The 20,961-nt window shown below is 32.9% G+C and overlaps 1 protein-coding gene across 2 annotated transcripts in view; it reads right to left on the bottom strand.

Moving 5' to 3' along the window:
- The window catches only part of LOC143251850 (WD repeat-containing protein 19-like), a 122,385-nt gene that overhangs the window by 71,289 nt on the left and 30,135 nt on the right, over positions 1–20,961 (bottom strand). For both annotated transcript variants that reach the window (XM_076503125.1, XM_076503126.1), the window contains 3 exons: positions 11,113–11,219; positions 7,797–7,919; positions 658–807 (listed from right to left, as the gene is read on the bottom strand). In XM_076503125.1, the coding sequence (XP_076359240.1) occupies positions 658–807; positions 7,797–7,919; positions 11,113–11,219 (380 nt within the window). The remainder of the gene's footprint in view (positions 1–657; positions 808–7,796; positions 7,920–11,112; positions 11,220–20,961) is intronic.

The following is a 20,961-nucleotide window of genomic DNA, read 5'->3' as shown; positions in this document are numbered from 1 at the left end:
GTGGACATTCACAGCTCTGGCAACATCTGATCGAGATTTGCCTGCTTCCAAGCGACCAATGGCGTTGTGCTTCAGTCAGTCTTGGCGTAACTGTATTGCGTGTCGGTGGCTTAACAGTGAGCTATGGAAACCGAGAACCCGTCACTTTTATAGGGATCATGCACATGTTGCACTTGCAGAACATGCAGATCTCTCAAACAAATTTATTGGACACGCATGCATTTTGGCGAAAAATCCGATGTTTTCCTCAGTTTTCAAAGTGCACAACTTTTATTGTCATTTTGGTCTGACAATCAGTGCCTTAACACGTGTAACATCACATACTCTGAGCTTGTAATGTTATTACATATATTTCTCTTTAAAATAACAAAAATATCCCTTTTGCGTTTCTTGTTTTGAAGAGTATATTATGAAAAATCAGCTCTGGGATAACTTTGTAAATGTTTCACAATTTACTTTTATTTTGTGTTTAATAAAATACCAAAAAATATGAGAAAAACATTCCACTAAATTACAACCACACTTCTACAAGAATCTAATAACTATTTCATGTAAGTTCCTCAAAAGAAAAAAAGAAAAATACAAGTTTGATCAAATGTATATAAACACTTTTAAAACAAACTATACTAATACTGAAATGTAGAAACATCTACTTACAGGATTGTAAATAAAACCATCTGTCTTATCATCCACTACTACCAAGCGAGTACCAGATGGATCTGGATATAGATGTCTAATCCCAGCCAAGTGGCGATACTCATTTACTAACTGCCAATCTTCCAGAAGAAATGACTCAATAGAACCTTTCTGAATTAAATAGTTTAGAATAATGAAATTATATTAAAAATAAGACAGTGCATCACCAGTAACAAAACTTTGCCTCAATGATTCCAAGTATTACTACTGTTAACCACATGATTTTTTTCTGGTATCCTACAATTTAAGCCAAGTTCAATGATGGTCTATGATTTAATACGTCATTCTATGTAAAGCACTGCACTACTGTATTAAAAACACACTACGTAAAGCACTGCACTACTGTAATAAAAACACAATACGTAAAGCATTGCTCTACTGTATTAAAAACACATTATGTAAAGCACTGCACTACTGTATTAAAAACACACTACGTAAAGCACTGCACTACTGTATTAAAAACACACTATGTAAAGCACTGCACTACTGTATTAAAAACACACTACATAAAGCACTGCACTACTGTATTAAAAACACACTACGTAAAGCACTGAACTACTGTATTAAAAACACACTACGTAAAGCACTGAACTACTGTGTTAAAAACACACTACGTAAAGGACTGAACTACTGTGTTAAAAACACACTACGTAAAGCACTGAACTACTGTATTAAAAACACACTCACGAAAGCACTGCACTACTGTATTAAAAAACACACTCACGAAAGCACTGCACTACTGTGTTAAAAAACACACTCACGTAAAGCACTGAACTACTGTGTTAAAAACACACTACGAAAAGCACTGAACTACTGTATTAAAAACACACTACGTAAAGCACTGAACTACTGTATTAAAAACACACTACGTAAAGCACTGCACTACTGTATTAAAAACACACTATGTAAAGCACTGCACTACTGTATTAAAAACACACAACGTAAAGCACTGCACTACTGTATTAAAAACACACTACGTAAAGCACTGAACTACTGTATTAAAAACACACTACGTGAAAGCACTGCACTACTGTATTAAAAAACACACCACGTGAAAGCACTGAACTACTGTATTAAAAAACACACTACGTTAAAAGCACTGAACTACTGTATTAAAAACACACTCACTCGAAAGCACTGAACTACTGTATTAAAAACACACTACGTAAAGCACTGCACTACTGTAATAAAAACACAATATGTAAAGCATTGCTCTACTGTATTAAAAAACACATTATGTAAAGCACTGCACTACTGTATTAAAACACGCACTCGTAAAGCACTGCACTACTGTATTAAAAAACACACTCACGAAAAGCACTGCACTACTGTATCAAAAACACACGACGTAAAGCACTGCACTACTGTATTAAAAACACACGACGTAAAGCACTGCACTACTGTATTAAAAACACGCGACGTAAAGCACTGCTCTAGTGTATTAAAAACACACTACGTAAAGCACTGCACTACTGTATTAAAAAAACACTACGTAAAGCACTGCACTACTGTATTAAAAACACACTACCTAAAGCACTGCTCTACTGTATTAAAAACACACTACATAAAGCACTGAACTACTGTATTAAAACACACTACGTAAAGCACTGCACTACTGTTTTAAAAACACACTACGTAAAGCACTGCACTACTGTATTAAAAACACACTACGTAAAGCACTGCACTACTGTATTAAAAACACACTCACGTTAAAGCACTGCAGTACTGTATTAAAAACACACTACGTAAAGCACTGCACTACTGTATTAAAACACACTACGTAAAGCACTGCACTACTGTATTAAAACACACTATGTAAAGCACTGCACTACTGTATTAAAAACACGCGACGTAAAGCACTGCTCTAGTGTATTAAAAACACACTACGTAAAGCACTGCACTACTGTATTAAAAAAACACTACGTAAAGCACTGCACTACTGTATTAAAAACACACTACCTAAAGCACTGCTCTACTGTATTAAAAACACACTACATAAAGCACTGAACTACTGTATTAAAACACACTACGTAAAGCACTGCACTACTGTTTTAAAAACACACTACGTAAAGCACTGCACTACTGTATTAAAAACACACTACGTAAAGCACTGCACTACTGTATTAAAAACACACTACGTAAAGCACTGCAGTACTGTATTAAAAACACACTACGTAAAGCACTGCACTACTGTATTAAAACACACTATGTAAAGCACTGCACTACTGTATTAAAACACACTACGTAAAGCACTGCACTACTGTATTAAAAACACACTACGTAAAGCACTGAACTACTGTATTAAAAACACACTACGTAAAGCACTGAACTACTGTATTAAAAACGCACTACATAAAGCACTGCTCTACTGTATTAAAAACACACTACGTAAAGCACTGAACTACTGTATTAAAAACACACTACGTAAAGCACTGAACTACTGTATTAAAAACACACTACATAAAGCACTGCTCTACTGTATTAAAAACACACTACACGTAAAGCACTGCTCTACTGTATTAAAAACACACTACGTAAAGCACTGAACTACTGTATTAAAAACACACTACATAAAGCACTGTACTACTGTATTAAAAACACACTACATAAAGCACTGCACTACTGTATTAAAAACACACTATGTAAAGTTCTGAACTACTGTATTAAAAACACACTACGTAAAGCACTGCACTACTGTATTAAAACACACTATGTAAAGCACTGCACTACTGTATTAAAAACACACCAAGAAAATAGTCACTTGTTAGTGAAATTTCCAATAATTAAGTGGTGAAACTTCACATATAACACGGAGTTCTAGTAGCACTACTTTATTCACATATAACATGGAGTTCTAGTAGCACTACTTTATTCACATATAACATGGAGTTCTAGTAGCACTACTTTATTCACACATAACACGGAGTTCTGGTAGCACTACTTTATTCACACATAACATGGAGTTCTAGTAGCACTACTTTATTCACATATAACATGGAGTTCTAGTAGCACTACTTTCTTCACACATAACATGGAGTTCTAGTAGCACTACTTTATTCACACATAACATGGAGTTCTAGTAGCACTACTTTATTCACACATAACACGGAGTTCTAGTAGCACTACTTTATTCACACATAACACGGAGTTCTGGTAGCATTACTTTATTCACACATAACATGGAGTTCTAGTAGCACTACTTTATTCACACACAACATGGAGTTCTAGTAGCACTATTTATTCACATATAACATGGAGTTCTAGTAGTACTACTTCCAAAGTAAATGTTAATTTTTTTTGTACTATTATATATACATACACACAATAGCAAGACCACAGGTCTGTGACCCACACTTACATAGCCATGACAATGTAAGTTTAATTTCTTTAAGTGAAAAATGGTAATCAGTAGGCCTATTTTTTCATACCAGTTACAAGTTGGTGTGATCAGCAGTACAGAAAGAGTTATGTGACACACAGACACCGAATATTATTATATAGATATTAAATCACATAAAAAACACCCTACACTTTGCAGTTTCTCATTCAAACTGAAAGAACCCCAACAGATGGACATAAAACAACAACACTCTGATTAATAAAAATACCTGGAGAAGAACAATGAGTATAATTAGCAACATAAATATGAACAAATAAAAAAATACATCATTGTTATAACCTACTGCTTGACTGAACTAACAAGAAATACATCATTGTTATAACCTACTGCTTGACTGAACTAACAAGAAATATATCATTGTTGTCACCTACTGCTTGACTGAACTAACAAGAAATAATTCATTGTTGTTACCTACTGCTTCACTGAACTAACAAGAAATACTTCATTGTTGTTACCTACTGCTTCACTGAACTAACAAATACTTCATTGTTGTTACCTACTGCTTCACTGAACTAACAAGAAATACTTCATTGTTATAACCTACTGCTTCACTGAACTAACAAGAAATACATCATTGTTACTACCTACTGCTTCACTGAACTAACAAGAAATACTTCATTGTTGTTACCTACTGCTTCACTGAACTAACAGGAAATACATCATTGTTGTTACCTACTGCTTCACTGAATTAACAAGAAATACTTCATTGTTATAACCTACTGCTTCACTGAACTAACAAGAAATACTTCATTGTTATAACCTACTGCTTCACTGAACTAACAAGAAATACATCATTGTTATAACCTACTGCTTCACAGAACTAACAAGAAATACTTCATTGTTATAACCTACTGCTTCACTGAACTAACAAGAAATACATCATTGTTATAACCTACTGCTTCACTGAACTAACAAGAAATACTTCATTGTTATAACCTACTGCTTCACTGAACTAACAAGAAATACTTCATTGTTATAACCTACTGCTTCACTGAACTAACAAGAAATACTTCATTGTTAATATCTACTGCTTCACTGAACTAACAAGAAATACTTCATTGATATAACCTACTGCTTCACTGAACTAACAAGAAATACTTCATTGTTATAACCTACTGCTTCACTGAACTAACAAGAAATACTTCATTGTTATAACCTACTGCTTCACTGAACTAACAAGAAATACTTCATTGTTAATATCTACTGCTTCACTGAACTAACAAGTAATAATTCATTGTTATAACCTACTGCTTCACTGAACTAACAAGAAATACTTCATTGTTATAACCTACTGCTTCACTGAACTAACAAGTAATAATTCATTGTTATAACCTACTGCTTCACTGAACTAACAAGAAATACATCAGCTAGCCAATAATAACTGTAGGCATAGCTGAGTTTCTGTAGGTCTTTCCATCTTCTTGATGTTTATTTACAAAATGGAGAAAAGCACTGTCATATGTGTGTGTGTGGATTTTTACCTATTGTTTTTTTTTTATTTTAATTTAGTTTGAATTTTGTCCTAAGCTACATGAGAGTTATCTGTGCTAGCCATTCCAAAGTAAGTTGTGAAAAACTAGATAAAAAGCAGCTGGTAATAACCTCCCACAACCAACGCTTGGGCTATTTAGTAATGAATAGTGGGATTGACTGTAACATTACATGAGCCCACATCTGAAAGGGAAAGCATGCTTGTTGAGATGGGAATTGTGAGTGAAGTGCCATGACACTCCAGCCATGTCAAATCCAAAAATTTATCAAACCATATTAAATACACCATTTAACCTAGTATAAAAAATTTTCCAAACATGGTGGCATCTCTTCCTACAAAATCCACCTTCAATTTATAGTGATGGACAGTGTCTCTAGTTTGATGAATGCTCTGGTACAGTGTATGTGAGAATTAATGAACCAATGGTAGAGCATCAGAATATAACAGGTGGGTTTTTTGGGTTATCCTATTGTTAAATAGTTTTAAACAAACTTATATAACAATGTAGATAAATCCAACTCTTATCACAGGAAGAAACTAAAACTGTGATAACAGTCATACTTTCAAGCTCTGGTTAAGAAGTTAGTACATAGAATCATATACAAAAGTTATAATGGTTTTCAAATGAGACCCAAAACGCAAGTGCTTTCGAATAGTTCATTATTCTTCTTCAGGAGAATAAAGGTTTATGTTTAATGAAATATAACAGACATGGATGTTGACATCACATAAACCAGATGGTAAATATAAGTTAGCCTTGAGAATCAGTCAATCATAACCTAGAGTTATTGGTATCAGGTTTAGTTTGTGCCAAACAAGTGTGTACATAAAAGATTTAAGTGTGATAACAGTTATAAGACATGTTGTCCAGTCTTTACAAAGTAATAGTACAAAGTGATGGGAAAAGGAAATAATAATGTGATAAATATATACATGAAAAAATAGTCATACTCTGTGAGTAATACTAATAATGTGACAAATATATACATGAAATAATAGTAATACTCTGTGAGTAATACTAAAAATGTGACAAATATATACATGAAATAATAGTAATACTTTGTGAGTAATACTAATAATGTGACAAATATATACATGAAATAATAGTAATACTATGTGAGTAATACTAATAATGTGACAAATATATACATGAAATAACAGTAATAGTCTGTGAGTAATACTAATAACGTGACAAATATATACATGAAATAATAGTAATACTCTGTGAGTAATACTAATAATGTGACAAATATATAAATGAAATAATAGTAATACTGTGTGAGTAATACTAATAATGTGACAAATATATACATGAAATAATAGTAATACTCTGTGAGTAATACTAATAATGTGACAAATATATACATGAAATAATAGTAATACATTGTGAGTAATACTAGTAATGTGACAAATATATACATGAAATAATAGTAATACTTTGTGAGTAATACTAGTAATGTGACAAATATATACATGAAATAATAGTAATACTGTGTGAGTAATACTAATAATGTGACAAATATATACATGAAATAATAGTAATACTCTGTGAGTAATACTAATAATGTGACAAATATATACATGAAATAATAGTAATACTCTGTGAGTAATACTAATAATGTGAAGTAAGTTTAGTTTTAAAAACCTTTTTTATAGACTTCTGATGGTGAACAATCCCGGGATCGAGATTGATACCATTTGGTGTTACAGTATTTAACATTTGGTGTTACAGTATTTAACATTTGGTGTTACAGTATTTAACAGTGCTGTCCAATAAAACTGTATCTGTATTTCATCACATATGGTATGATAATGAAAGTAATTTTATACATACATAAAAAGTGTGAATTATAAATATTTAATGAGAAGTTACACACGATATTAAAGGAACTAAAATGGTACAAAATTTAATATTCCGATATAGTTTCTCCAGACTGTAATGCCATTACTTTAGATATAGAGTCATAAATATCTTAAAACTGATCATATAACTAAAACAACAGGTAAGAGAGTTGGTAGCTCAAATTCACTCTTTAGGCCTAACTATCTCATAGCTCACTGATAAAAAAATATAATCAAACTTCTTGTTTTCTAAAGCATCTTGAAATGAATGTTATTTTCATATAAATCATGCAGAACTTTGAGTATGGATGTAAATAAAAAATAATTTTAATTTAAACTCAGATAAAATATGCTTGTATTACTTACGTCTGTACCATATATCAGAAATTCGTTCGTCATTGCATGACAAGTAATATTCAAGTTTGTTCGATCACCATCAGGAAACAAGCGAGCTTCTCTCTCTTCTGATTCTCCATGTTCACCTTCAATCTGTTAATACATAGTTGACAAAACTACACATGCAGGACATTCATTTTTAAATATACAGACTCTTTGATGAACATGACATAATTATCCTTTGAAATGTTTGTACACAGAGTTTAAACACACATACAGTTTTATTTGTTGCCTCACAGTACACTATTGGTTGACTTTAAACAGGAAAGTGTTTTACAACAAATTCATAACGACAACTTACAGAAAGGTTGGTTAACAAAAGACAATCATGTGCAACATGATTATGGTAAGATTTTCTTTACAATTCTGTTTTTGGTTCCCAAGATTTTCTTATTTCTGCAAAGAGAACAGGTTTTCTAACTGTTATTATGGACAGAATTAAGTGTTAGGCCTGTCTCTTAAATCACGTGTGCTTTTCTAGGATAAGTACTTTGGGATCCTGTGTATCACATCGTACAGAGTGTCTGCTTAGAAGAGTGTTTCAATATCCATTTTAATGACTCTGTCAAACACTCTGCATTAAAAAAAATCATACTACAAAAATAAGCACCTGACCATCGACACATTACAATAAAAATCCAATCTAGAGCTCCATAAACTTAATTTTGAGGTTTCGAAAAGAACGTTATTGATTAGTCTTACTAGGTCCTCACTCTACAAGGAATACTAGGTCCTTACTCTTCAAGGAATACTAGGTCCTCACTCTTCAAGGAATAACACAAGGACTACTGCTTTTATCATAATAATACACCATTCTTTATGGTAACAACTAAAGATAAATAACACTATGTAACAAAATTTTTACTTTTTCTTGTTTCTAGGTAGAAAGTGTTATTTCCCAATTGCTTAGGCCTAATTTAAATGGAAAAAAAACAAACTATTTTTCTCTTCAAACTTTGCTTTTGTGACCTGGGTAATAAAATTTTCAAGTTTACCCATTTTCCAAAACATTCCAGGTAGATTCAGTAATAAGCAGCTGATGGAGAATTTTCTTAAACTTATAAGAAATTTTCAAGAACTTTATAGAATGTTGTAGAAGAGGAAATAGATCCAGATTACAGATGGTGAGAGAAACTACCACAACCAAAGAGACATCAATAACTTGATCAGAGATCTTGGTCTAACAACGTTGAAGATCCAGATTACAAATGGTGAGAGAAACTACCACAACCAAAGAGACATCAATAACTTGATCAGAGATCTTGGTCTAACAACGTTGAAGATCCAAATTACAGAGGTGAGAGAAACTACCACAACCAAAGAGACATCAATAACTTGATCAGAGATCTTGGTCTAACAACGTTGAAGATCCAGATTACAAATGGTGAGAGAAACTACCACAACCAAAGAGACATCAATAACTTGATCAGAGATCTTGGTCTAACAACATTGAAGATCCAAATTACAGAGGTGAGAGAAACTACCACAACCAAAGAGACATCAATAACTTGATCAGAGATCTTGGTCTAACAAAGTCGAATGTCGAGCTTTTGACATCCAGGCTCAAGGAGTGGGATTTGCGAGATGAAAGTGTGCAAGTCACAAGTCAGAGGAAATGTCATCAACATTTTTCAAGCATCACTCATCAAGATGGGCTCTGCTTCTGTCATAATGTATGTGGTCTATGCAAGGCAACTGGAATTGCCTGTAACCCAAACGAGTGGCATCTCTTCATTGATAGGTCATCTAGAAGCCTCAAAGCTGTGCTGCTCCATAATGGGAATAAGTATCTGTCTCTTCCCCTGGCTCATTTGATGCACCTCAAAGAGGAATACAACAGCATCAAGATCTTGATAGAAACCTTGAAGTATGATGTGTATGGCTGGGAGATTATCAGATACTTCAAAATGGTGACATTCCTAATAGGTCTCCAAGGAGGCTTTACCAAGTTTCCCTGTTATCTTTGCCTTTGGGACAGCAAGAACTACAGCGCACTACAATAGAAAGCACTGGCCACAACTGACCGACCCTGTGGGAAGGCACAATGTCAAGTGTGAGCCACTAGTTAGTGGACCTCCAGAAGGTGTTGTTCCCACCATTGCACATAAAATTGGGTCTTATGAAACAATTTGTCACAGCTCTTGATAAGGAGTCTGCAGCCTTCAAGTACCTTCGAGGCTTCTTCCCTTAGCTGTCCGAAGCAAAGGTCAAAGCTTGTGTCTTCGTTGGACCACAAATAAAGAAGATCCTGGAGTGCAAAGAATTACTAAAGAAGCTCAGTAAGAAGGGAAAAAAAAGGTTGGAGCAGCTTTGTTGTAGTGGTTCAGAGCTTCTTGGGTAAACACAAAGCCAAAAATTATGTGGAACTGGTTGAGGATCTGGTGAAGAACTACGGTAAAATGGGCTGCAGGATGTCCCTGAAAGTCCATATCCTTAATGCTCATCTTGATAAATTCAAGGAGGACAAGGGAGCATACTCAGAGGAGCAAGGCGAGCACTTCCACCAAGATATACAAGATTTGAATGCTGCTACTAAGGAACATGTAACAAAAACATGATGGGAGACTATATTTGGGGTCTGATACATGAAAGTGATTTACATTACAGTCGCAAATCTTGAAAAACTACTCACTTCTAAACATTTTTGTATAACTTTAGTATAAATACATGTAAATCTTGATTCATATGTTATTTTATTCAGACTTTATGTAAATGCAGATGTACAAATTTGCCTGTTTTTACATAGAAAATAGGTTAAATTCTAAATTTCATTATCCAGGTCTCAAAAGCAAAGTTTGAAGGGAATAATGGCCATTTTCTGTACTTTTACAACATAAGCAATTAAGAAATAACACATACTATCCAGGAACAAAATTTGTGTTACATAGTGTTATATTTGAATTATTCTTTGGCTGCCCATAAGCCTTATCATGATATCATGTGAAAAATCCTGGGACAACTTGGAATGTTGAACAAGGAAAAGGGGTGACAGATTAAATATTGTTTAAATAAACACATGCTAGTCCAATCAATACAAAGTTTCAGAGGGTTTTGAGAAATATTGCTTTTGCAAAAGAGACAAAAATTGTTTTTAAAGTGATAAAATGAATTCTGATGTCATTTCACAAAAAGTATTTCCAAACATTTTAAAAGTAAATAATTATTTATCACAGAATAAACTATCTTAAAAACTGTATTTTTCTTCATAATTATTCATCACAGAATGAACTATCTTAAAAGCTGTGTTTTTCCTCATAATTATTAATCACAGAATGAAGTATCTTACTACATGAAGCTGTATCTTTCCTTCCAGTAAAGCTGCTGCATAATCAGCATTAAGTTGGATGTTCTGAACTGAACCAAGGTATTCCCTATCTCGAACAGGGAAGGGTCCTGTCAGTAAATAAAATAGTCATAAGTTAAACACTACACACAATATCAATATTTTGTTAACAGAATTACTGATTTTGACAGTTTTGGTTTGATACCAATACTACACTAATACAGTTAACACTGTGTAACATTTTGGGACAGGACCTACTGGTCCATTTTCCCTTAGTAAATCCATGCTGGCTATCCAATAAGATTCTAATCTTTGTTGAATTACTTTGAATAACATCCTTCAACAGACTTTCCAAAACTTTTCCCACAACTGATGTAAGACTAATGTGTCTATAATTAGTGGGACAATTTTTTTTATGATTTCTGTTGAAAATAGGAGTTACAGTAGCTAACTTTCAATCATCTGGTACCTGCCCACTATTCAAAGACTGACAAAAAATAGTAGTAAGTAACTTAGGTATCCAATCTTTAATCTCCAAGGGTTTTGATGAAAATTTTACAAAGAAAAATTCAAGTTCTATTCGAAATCTAGAACAGTTGATAAAAATAGAGGAAAAAACAGAATTCAGTAACCATAATCAACAGTACTAGTCTTTCTTTGTCATTCATCAAGGGTCCTACTTCACATTCTAAAATTTTTGTTTACCCTTAATGTATTTAAATAAATCCTTACTGTTAATTCAGCCAGTATTTCCTGTTTCACCAACTATCTTGACATTCTACATTATCTTCTAAGCCTCTTACAGTACCAGTCAATTTAAAGTTCTTAAATGTATGTTGCTTTTTAAGTTTTATTTTTTAAACTCTTTTTAAGCCAGCATGGTTTTTACTTGAAGCTACCCTTTCCTTTCTATGATATGTTTGTTTACCTTGAATATTTAAAAACTTAACTTTAAAAGTTTTCCACATCTGATCAATATCTCCATATAACTTGGCTGCCAGTTCACATAACAGATAATTCTTGTTGCATCTCCTCAAAATTTGTTTTAAAATTTATAACCAAACTATCATTATTCCTTATCTCCACATGCAACAAAACATTGAAACTAATACAGCAATGAACACTTGTACCCAGATGTTCCTAATTTCTTCCCACTCTGTCATTTCCATATTTAAAGTTAACAATAAATCTAAACTATCAGTTTCTAGTAGGTTCCTTGTCTAATAATAATAAATAATTAATTGGTGAAGAAATCCATCCTGAACAGTTTCCACAAACCATTCTCTCTCACTGTTTGATATTTCTCAGTCTATGTGCCTGAAATTAAAACCACCCATAATTATGACTTCACTAAGAGTTGAAATCTTAACCTTACTGTAAAGTTTCTCAGCAATTTCATCAGTATCATTTGGTGGTCTGTAACAAATACCTTCTAGAAACCTTTCCACTTTATATCTCTGTAGTTAATTCTGGAAAATATTCCTCAAAATGAAATATATTTTTTCATTTTAAATACCTTTATTAACCCTTTATATTTATTAATCAGTTGCTGTGACCTACCTTTATCTACATCATTATCCCCAACATGCACCATGAAAACCACATCTCTGTTAGCCCCCTTTGTTAAAACCTCCTGCTCTGTCAGTTATATCCTCCTGTGTCCCGTGATATCAAAATTTGATTATTTTCTTCTTATTTACCCTACAAACTATTTTATGTACATGTCTTGTCACAGAATCACTTATAACCTCCATGTTACACATTGTTAATGTTTTATTTGATATCAATACTGTGTAACTACAAATACACATTGTCAAAGTTTTGAGTATTAACTATATAGTTCAAGTACTCTATCTCTCAAACACTGTGTTTAATATTATTTATTGTAGGTCCAGATAATGAGATGTTATTTTAATTATGGATTATAAGTTGTGTTGAGTTAATAAAGAATGTTAACACATGATTCTGACAGTAGCTACAACAACACCTTCTTCAACCTTCTATATACTAAACATAGTTAAGTTGTGTTGAGTTAATAAAGAATGTTAACACATGATTCTGACAGTAGCTACAACAACACCTTCTTCAACCTTCTATATACTAAACATAGTTAAGTTGTGTTGAGTTAATAAAGAATGTTAACACATGATTCTGACAGTAGCTACAACAACACCTTCTTCAACCTTCTATATACTAAACATAGTTAAGTTGTGTTGAGTTAATAAAGAATGTTAACACATGATTCTGACAGTAGCTACAACAACACCTTCTTCAACCTTCTATATACTAAACATAGTTAAGTTGTGTTGAGTTAATAAAGAATGTTAACACATGATTCTGACAGTAGCTACAACAACACCTTCTTCAACCTTCTATATACTAAACATAGTTAAGTTGTGTTGAGTTAATAAAGAATGTTAACACATGATTCTGACAGTAGCTACAACAACACCTTCTTCAACCTTCTATATACTAAACATAGTTAAGTTGTGTTGAGTTAATAAAGAATGTTAACACATGATTCTGACAGTAGCTACAACAACACCTTCTTCAACCTTCTATATACTAAACATAGTTAAGTTGTGTTGAGTTAATAAAGAATGTTAACACATGATTCTGACAGTAGCTACAACAACACCTTCTTCAACCTTCTATATACTAAACATAGTTAAGTTGTGTTGAGTTAATAAAGAATGTTAACACATGATTCTGACAGTAGCTACAACAACACCTTCTTCAACCTTCTATATACTAAACATAGTTAAGTTGTGTTGAGTTAATAAAGAATGTTAACACATGATTCTGACAGTAGCTACAACAACACCTTCTTCAACCTTCTATATACTAAACATAGTTAAGTTGTGTTGAGTTAATAAAGAATGTTAACACATGATTCTGACAGTAGCTACAACAACACCTTCTTCAACCTTCTATATACTAAACATAGTTAAGTTGTGTTGAGTTAATAAAGAATGTTAACACATGATTCTGACAGTAGCTACAACAACACCTTCTTCAACCTTCTATATACTAAACATAGTTAAGTTGTGTTGAGTTAATAAAGAATGTTAACACATGATTCTGACAGTAGCTACAACAACACCTTCTTCAACCTTCTATATACTAAACATAGTTTCAGTGACACATACACACACTTGCAATGGGAAGCAAACTGAAGATATGTAAACCATAACAGTGTCATGATCAAACAGGCTATAAATCATGATAATAACTGACATCTGATCACCATTAACCAAGTATGTAAAAAATGTATTTTAAAAATACATCTAGTTGTTGCTAGCAATATAAAAATATTCTAAAAATACAACAAGCAAGTAATAACCCATTACATATGTCCAAAAAAATGCATCTTTTTGTTAAAAACATAAAAATATATTCTAAAAATATGTATAGATTGTAAAGACAAGTAATCAAAATATGCCTAGCTGGTAACAGTGTACAAACAAGAAATCATAGTATACCTAGCTGGTAACAGTGTACAAACAAGAAATCATAATATACCTAGCTGGCAACAGTGTACAAACAAGAAATCATAATATACCTAGCTGGCAACAGTGTACAAACAAGTAATCAAAATATACCTAGCTGGTAACAGTGTACAAACAAGAAATCAAAATATGACTAGCTAGTGACAATTTACAAACAAGTAATCAAAATATGACTAGCTGGTAATAATACAAGATCCTCAGTTATGAAAAGCTAACCCATCTAGGTGTAGGACAATGTTTTGAAATATTATGTCCTAGAACAGGCTGACTGGTAGATATAAATTACATAACTGTACAATTCATGTCCCAGAACAGGCTGACTGGTAGATATAAATTACATAACTGTACAATTCATGTCCCAGAACAGGCTGACTGGTAGATATAAATTACATAACTGTACAATTCATGTCCCAGAACAGGCTGACTGGTAGATATAAATTACATAACTGTACAATTCATGTCCCAGAACAGGCTGACTTGTAGATATAAATTACATAATTGTACAATTCATGTCCCAGAACAGGCTGACTGGTAGATATAAGTTACATAACTGTACAATTCATGTCCCAGAACAGGCTGACTGGTAGATATAAATTACATAACTGTACAATTCATGTCCCAGAACAGGCTGACTGGTAGATATAAATTACATAACTGTACAATTCATGTCCCAGAACAGGCTGATTGGTAGATATAAATTACATAACTGTACAATTCATGTCCCAGAACAGGCTGACTGGTAGATATAAATTACATAACTGTACAATTCATGTCCCAGAACAGGCTGACTGGTAGATATAAATTACATAACTGTACAATTCATGTCCCAGAACAGGCTGACTGGTAGATATAAATTACATAACTGTACAATTCATGTCCCAGAACAGGCTGATTGGTAGATATAAATTACATAACTGTACAATTCATGTCCCAGAACAGGCTGACTGGTAGATATAAATTACATAACTGTACAATTCATGTCCCAGAACAGGCTGACTGGTAGATATAAATTACATAACTGTACAATTCATGTCCCAGAACAGGCTGATTGGTAGATATAAATTACATAACTGTACAATTCATGTCCCAGAACAGGCTGATTGGTAGATATAAATTACATAACTGTACAATTCATGTCCCAGAACAGGCTGACTGGTAGATATAAATTACATAACTGTACAATTCATGTCCCAGAACAGGCTGACTGGTAGATATAAATTACATAACTGTACAATTCATGTCCCAGAACAGGCTGACTGGTAGATATAAATTACATAACTGTACAATTCATGTCCCAGAACAGGCTGACTGGTAGATATAAATTACATAACTGTACAATTCATGTCCCAGAACAGGCTGACTGGTAGATATAAATTACATAACTGTACAATTCATGTCCCAGAACAGGCTGATTGGTAGATATAAATTACATAACTGTACAATTCATGTCCCAGAACAGGCTGACTGGTAGATATAAATTACATAACTGTACAATTCATGTCCCAGAACAGGCTGACTGGTAGATATAAATTACATAACTGTACAATTCATGTCCCAGAACAGGCTGACTGGTAGATATAAATTACATAACTGTACAATTCATGTCCCAGAACAGGCTGACTGGTAGATATAAATTACATAACTGTACAATTCATGTCCCAGAACAGGCTGACTGGTAGATATAAATTACATAACTGTACAATTCATGTCCCAGAACAGGCTGACTGGTAGATATAAATTACATAACTGTACAATTCATGTCCCAGAACAGGCTGACTGGTAGATATAAATTACATAACTGTACAATTCATGTCCCAGAACAGGCTGACTGGTAGATATAAATTACATAACTGTACAATTCATGTCCCAGAACAGGCTGACTGGTAGATATAAATTACATAACTGTACAATTCATGTCCCAGAACAGGCTGACTGGTAGATATAAATTACATAACTGTACAATTCATGTCCCAGAACAGGCTGATTGGTAGATATAAATTACATAACTGTACAATTCATGTCCCAGAACAGGCTGACTGGTAGATATAAATTACATAACTGTACAATTCATGTCCCAGAACAGGCTGACTGGTAGATATAAATTACATAACTGTACAATTCATGTCCCAGAACAGGCTGATTGGTAGATATAAATTACATAACTGTACAATTCATGTCCCAGAACAGGCTGACTGGTAGATATAAATTACATAACTGTACAATTCATGTCCCAGAACAGGCTGACTGGTAGATATAAATTACATAACTGTACAATTCATGTCCCAGAACAGGCTGATTGGTAGATATAAATTACATAACTGTACAATTCATGTCCCAGAACAGGCTGATTGGTAGATATAAATTACATAACTGTACAATTCATGTCCCAGAACAGGCTGACTGGTAGATATAAATTACATAACTGTACAATTCATGTCCCAGAACAGGCTGACTGGTAGATATAAATTACATAACTGTACAATTCATGTCCCAGAACAGGCTGACTGGTAGATATAAATTACATAACTGTACAATTCATGTCCCAGAACAGGCTGACTGGTAGATATAAATTACATAACTGTACAATTCATGTCCCAGAACAGGCTGACTGGTAGATATAAATTACATAACTGTACAATTCATGTCCCAGAACAGGCTGACTGGTAGATATAAATTACATAACTGTACAATTCATGTCCCAGAACAGGCTGACATAACTGGTAGATATAAATTACATAACTGTACAATTCATGTCCCAGAACAGGCTGACTGGTAGATATAAATTACATAACTGTACAATTCATGTCCCAGAACAGGCTGACTGGTAGATATAAATTACATAACTGTACAATTCATGTCCCAGAACAGGCTGACTGGTAGATATAAATTACATAACTGTACAATTCATGTCCCAGAACAGGCTGACTGGTAGATATAAATTACATAACTGTACAATTCATGTCCCAGAACAGGCTGACTGGTAGATATAAATTACATAACTGTACAATTCATGTCCCAGAACAGGCTGATTGGTAGATATAAATTACATAACTGTACAATTCATGTCCCAGAACAGGCTGATTGGTAGATATAAATTACATAACTGTACAATTCATGTCCCAGAACAGGCTGACTGGTAGATATAAATTACATAACTGTACAATTCATGTCCCAGAACAGGCTGACTGGTAGATATAAATTACATAACTGTACAATTCATGTCCCAGAACAGGCTGACTGGTAGATATAAATTACATAACTGTACAATTCATGTCCCAGAACAGGCTGATTGGTAGATATAAATTACATAACTGTACAATTCATGTCCCAGAACAGGTGACTGGTAGATATAAATTACATAACTGTACAATTCATGTCCCAGAACAGGCTGACTGGTAGATATAAATTACATAACTGTACAATTCATGTCCCAGAACAGGCTGACTGGTAGATATAAATTACATAACTGTACAATTCATGTCCCAGAACAGGCTGACTGGTAGATATAAATTACATAACTGTACAATTCATGTCCCAGAACAGGCTGACTGGTAGATATAAATTACATAACTGTACAATTCATGTCCCAGAACAGGCTGATTGGTAGATATAAATTACATAACTGTACAATTCATGTCCCAGAACAGGTGACTGGTAGATATAAATTACATAACTGTACAATTCATGTCCCAGAACAGGCTGACTGGTAGATATAAATTACATAACTGTACAATTCAGAATTTGTTTTTCATATTTGAAATCCATGAAGTATGAAAAAACATACAGCTGTATATACAAGGGGTGGACGAACCCCCCCAGATGTTATTAATTTGTTATATCTTTTATTAAATAACATAAACATATGTTTTTAGAACACACCCGATGAGATCTGTTCGAATTTGATTTGAACTCCTAGTTTCAGCTCTGGCTTAAATAAATATCTGAACTTTTCATGATTTCAGTTACATTTTCTCATAAAAACGTACTGTGTACCAGCTGTAGTTTCTTAGACCTTCTTATTACAATTAGCTTATAAAATGATCAAACATGTTTCTCTGTAACAATCGAACGTAAAAATGAAACTCAAAATAACACCAACCACTTTCATAAGTTAATATTTAGTGGACATCCTCTTGGATTTCAGTACTGCTTCATATTGACCTGGTATGTTTTTAATGAGTGTCTACAGATATTCCTGAGTGATTGACTGTCATCCTTCTTTGAGTAGTTCTAAAAGTTCATCTTCAGTGTTTGGCTTATGGTCTTTCGTTAATTGGTTTAACTCAGCTCATAAATTTTCAATCAGATTAATTCAGGTGATTGACCTGGCCATTTTATAACATCAAATTTCTTATTTCTTAGTTATATTTTAATACAGGTGATTGACCTAGCCATTCTATAACATAAAATTTCTTATTTCTTAGTTATATTTTAATACAGGTGATTGACCTGGCCATTCTGTAACGTCAAATTTCTTATTTCTTTGTTATATTTTAATACAGGTGATTGACCTGGCCATTCTGTAACATCAAATTTCTTATTTCTTAGTTATATTTTAATACAGGTGATTGACCTGGCCATTCTATAACATCAAATTTCTTATTTCTTAGTTAGATTTTAATACAGGTGATTGACCTGGCCATTCTATAACATCAAATTTCTTATTTCTTTGTTATATTTTAATACAGGTGATTGACCTGGCCATTCTGTAACATCAAATTTCTTATTTCTTAGTTATATTTTAATACAGGTGATTGACCTGGCCATTCTGTAACATCAAATTTCTTATTTCTTAGTTATATTTTAATACAGGTGATTGACCTGGCCATTCTATAACATAAAATTTCTTATTTCTTTGTTATATTTTAATACAGGTGATTGACCTGGCCATTCTGTAACATCAAATTTCTTATTTCTTTGTTATATTTTAATATAGGTGATTGACCTGGCCATTCTATAACATCAAATTTCTTATTTCTTTGTTATATTTTAATACAGGTGATTGACCTGGCCATTCCATAACATCAAATTTCTTATTTCTTAGTTATATTTTAATACAGGTGATTGACCTGGCCATTTTATAACATCAAATTTCTTATTTCTTAGTTATATTTTAATACAGGTGATTGACCTGGCCATTCTGTAACATCAAATTTCTTATTTTTGAGTTATATTTTAATACAGGTGATTGACCTGGCCATTCCATAACATCAAATTTCTTATTTCTTAGTTATATTTTAATACAGGTGATTGACCTGGCCATTCTATAACATCAAATTTTTTATTTCTTAGTTATATTTTAATACAGGTGATTGACCTGGCCATTCTATAACATCAAATTTCTTATTTCTAAGTTATATTTTAATACAGGTGATTGACCTGGCCATTCTGTAACATCAAATTTCTTATTTCTTAGTTATATTTTAATACAGGTGATTGACCTGGCCATTCTGTAACATCAAATTTCTTATTTCTTAGTTATATTTTAATACAGGTGATTGACCTGGCCATTCTATAACATCAAATTTCTTATTTCTTAGTTATATTTTAATACAGGTGACTGACCTGGCCATTCTATAACAGCAAATTTCTTAGTTATATTTTAATACAGGTGATTGACCTGGCCATTCTATAACATCAAATTTCTTATTTATATTTTAATACGGGTGATTGACCTGGCCATTCTGTAACATCAAATTTCTTATTTCTTAGTTATATTTTAATACAGGTGATTGACCTGGCCATTCTATAACATCAAATTTCTTATTTCTTTGTTATATTTTATAATAATTCCACAACTACAGAAAAACTTGTCCGATCATTTTGTAAGCTAATTGTAATAAGAAGACATAAGAACCTACAGCAGGTGTTCACTTGTTATGAGAAAATGTAGCTAAAATAAAAACTTCAGGTATTTAATATATATATTAAGCCAGAGTTAAAATTAGGATTTGAGATCAAATTCAAAGAGATCTCATGGAGTATGTTCTAAAAACATAGTTTTATTTTCTTTCAGTATCATTTGTTCACTTCCAATTAATATGATTTGCTTTATCTGATCAAGGTAAGCAGCATCTACAAACACCACAGTCTCCTTTCTAATGTTTATGTTCATGGCAACGAATATCAACTCATGTATGTGTGTATATATATTATCAATCAGAAGAATAACATGCTTCAGCTTGTTACAGATTGTATTACTGGATAATGGTTAAGTAATCTGGAGCTTCCACTCCTGTCTTTTAGTTCTCTCATTTGTTGTCCCTAAAGTTGGGTCAGTATTTTGAGATTGGGGATCATACAAAACAGGTAATAAAATATGTCAAGCTACTAATAATATAAA

Source organism: Tachypleus tridentatus, chromosome 6 (genome assembly GCF_004210375.1).
Source record: "Tachypleus tridentatus isolate NWPU-2018 chromosome 6, ASM421037v1, whole genome shotgun sequence".
Classification (NCBI taxonomy): Eukaryota; Metazoa; Arthropoda; class Merostomata; order Xiphosura; family Limulidae; genus Tachypleus; species Tachypleus tridentatus.
This window is presented reverse-complemented; position numbering and strand designations above follow the sequence as displayed.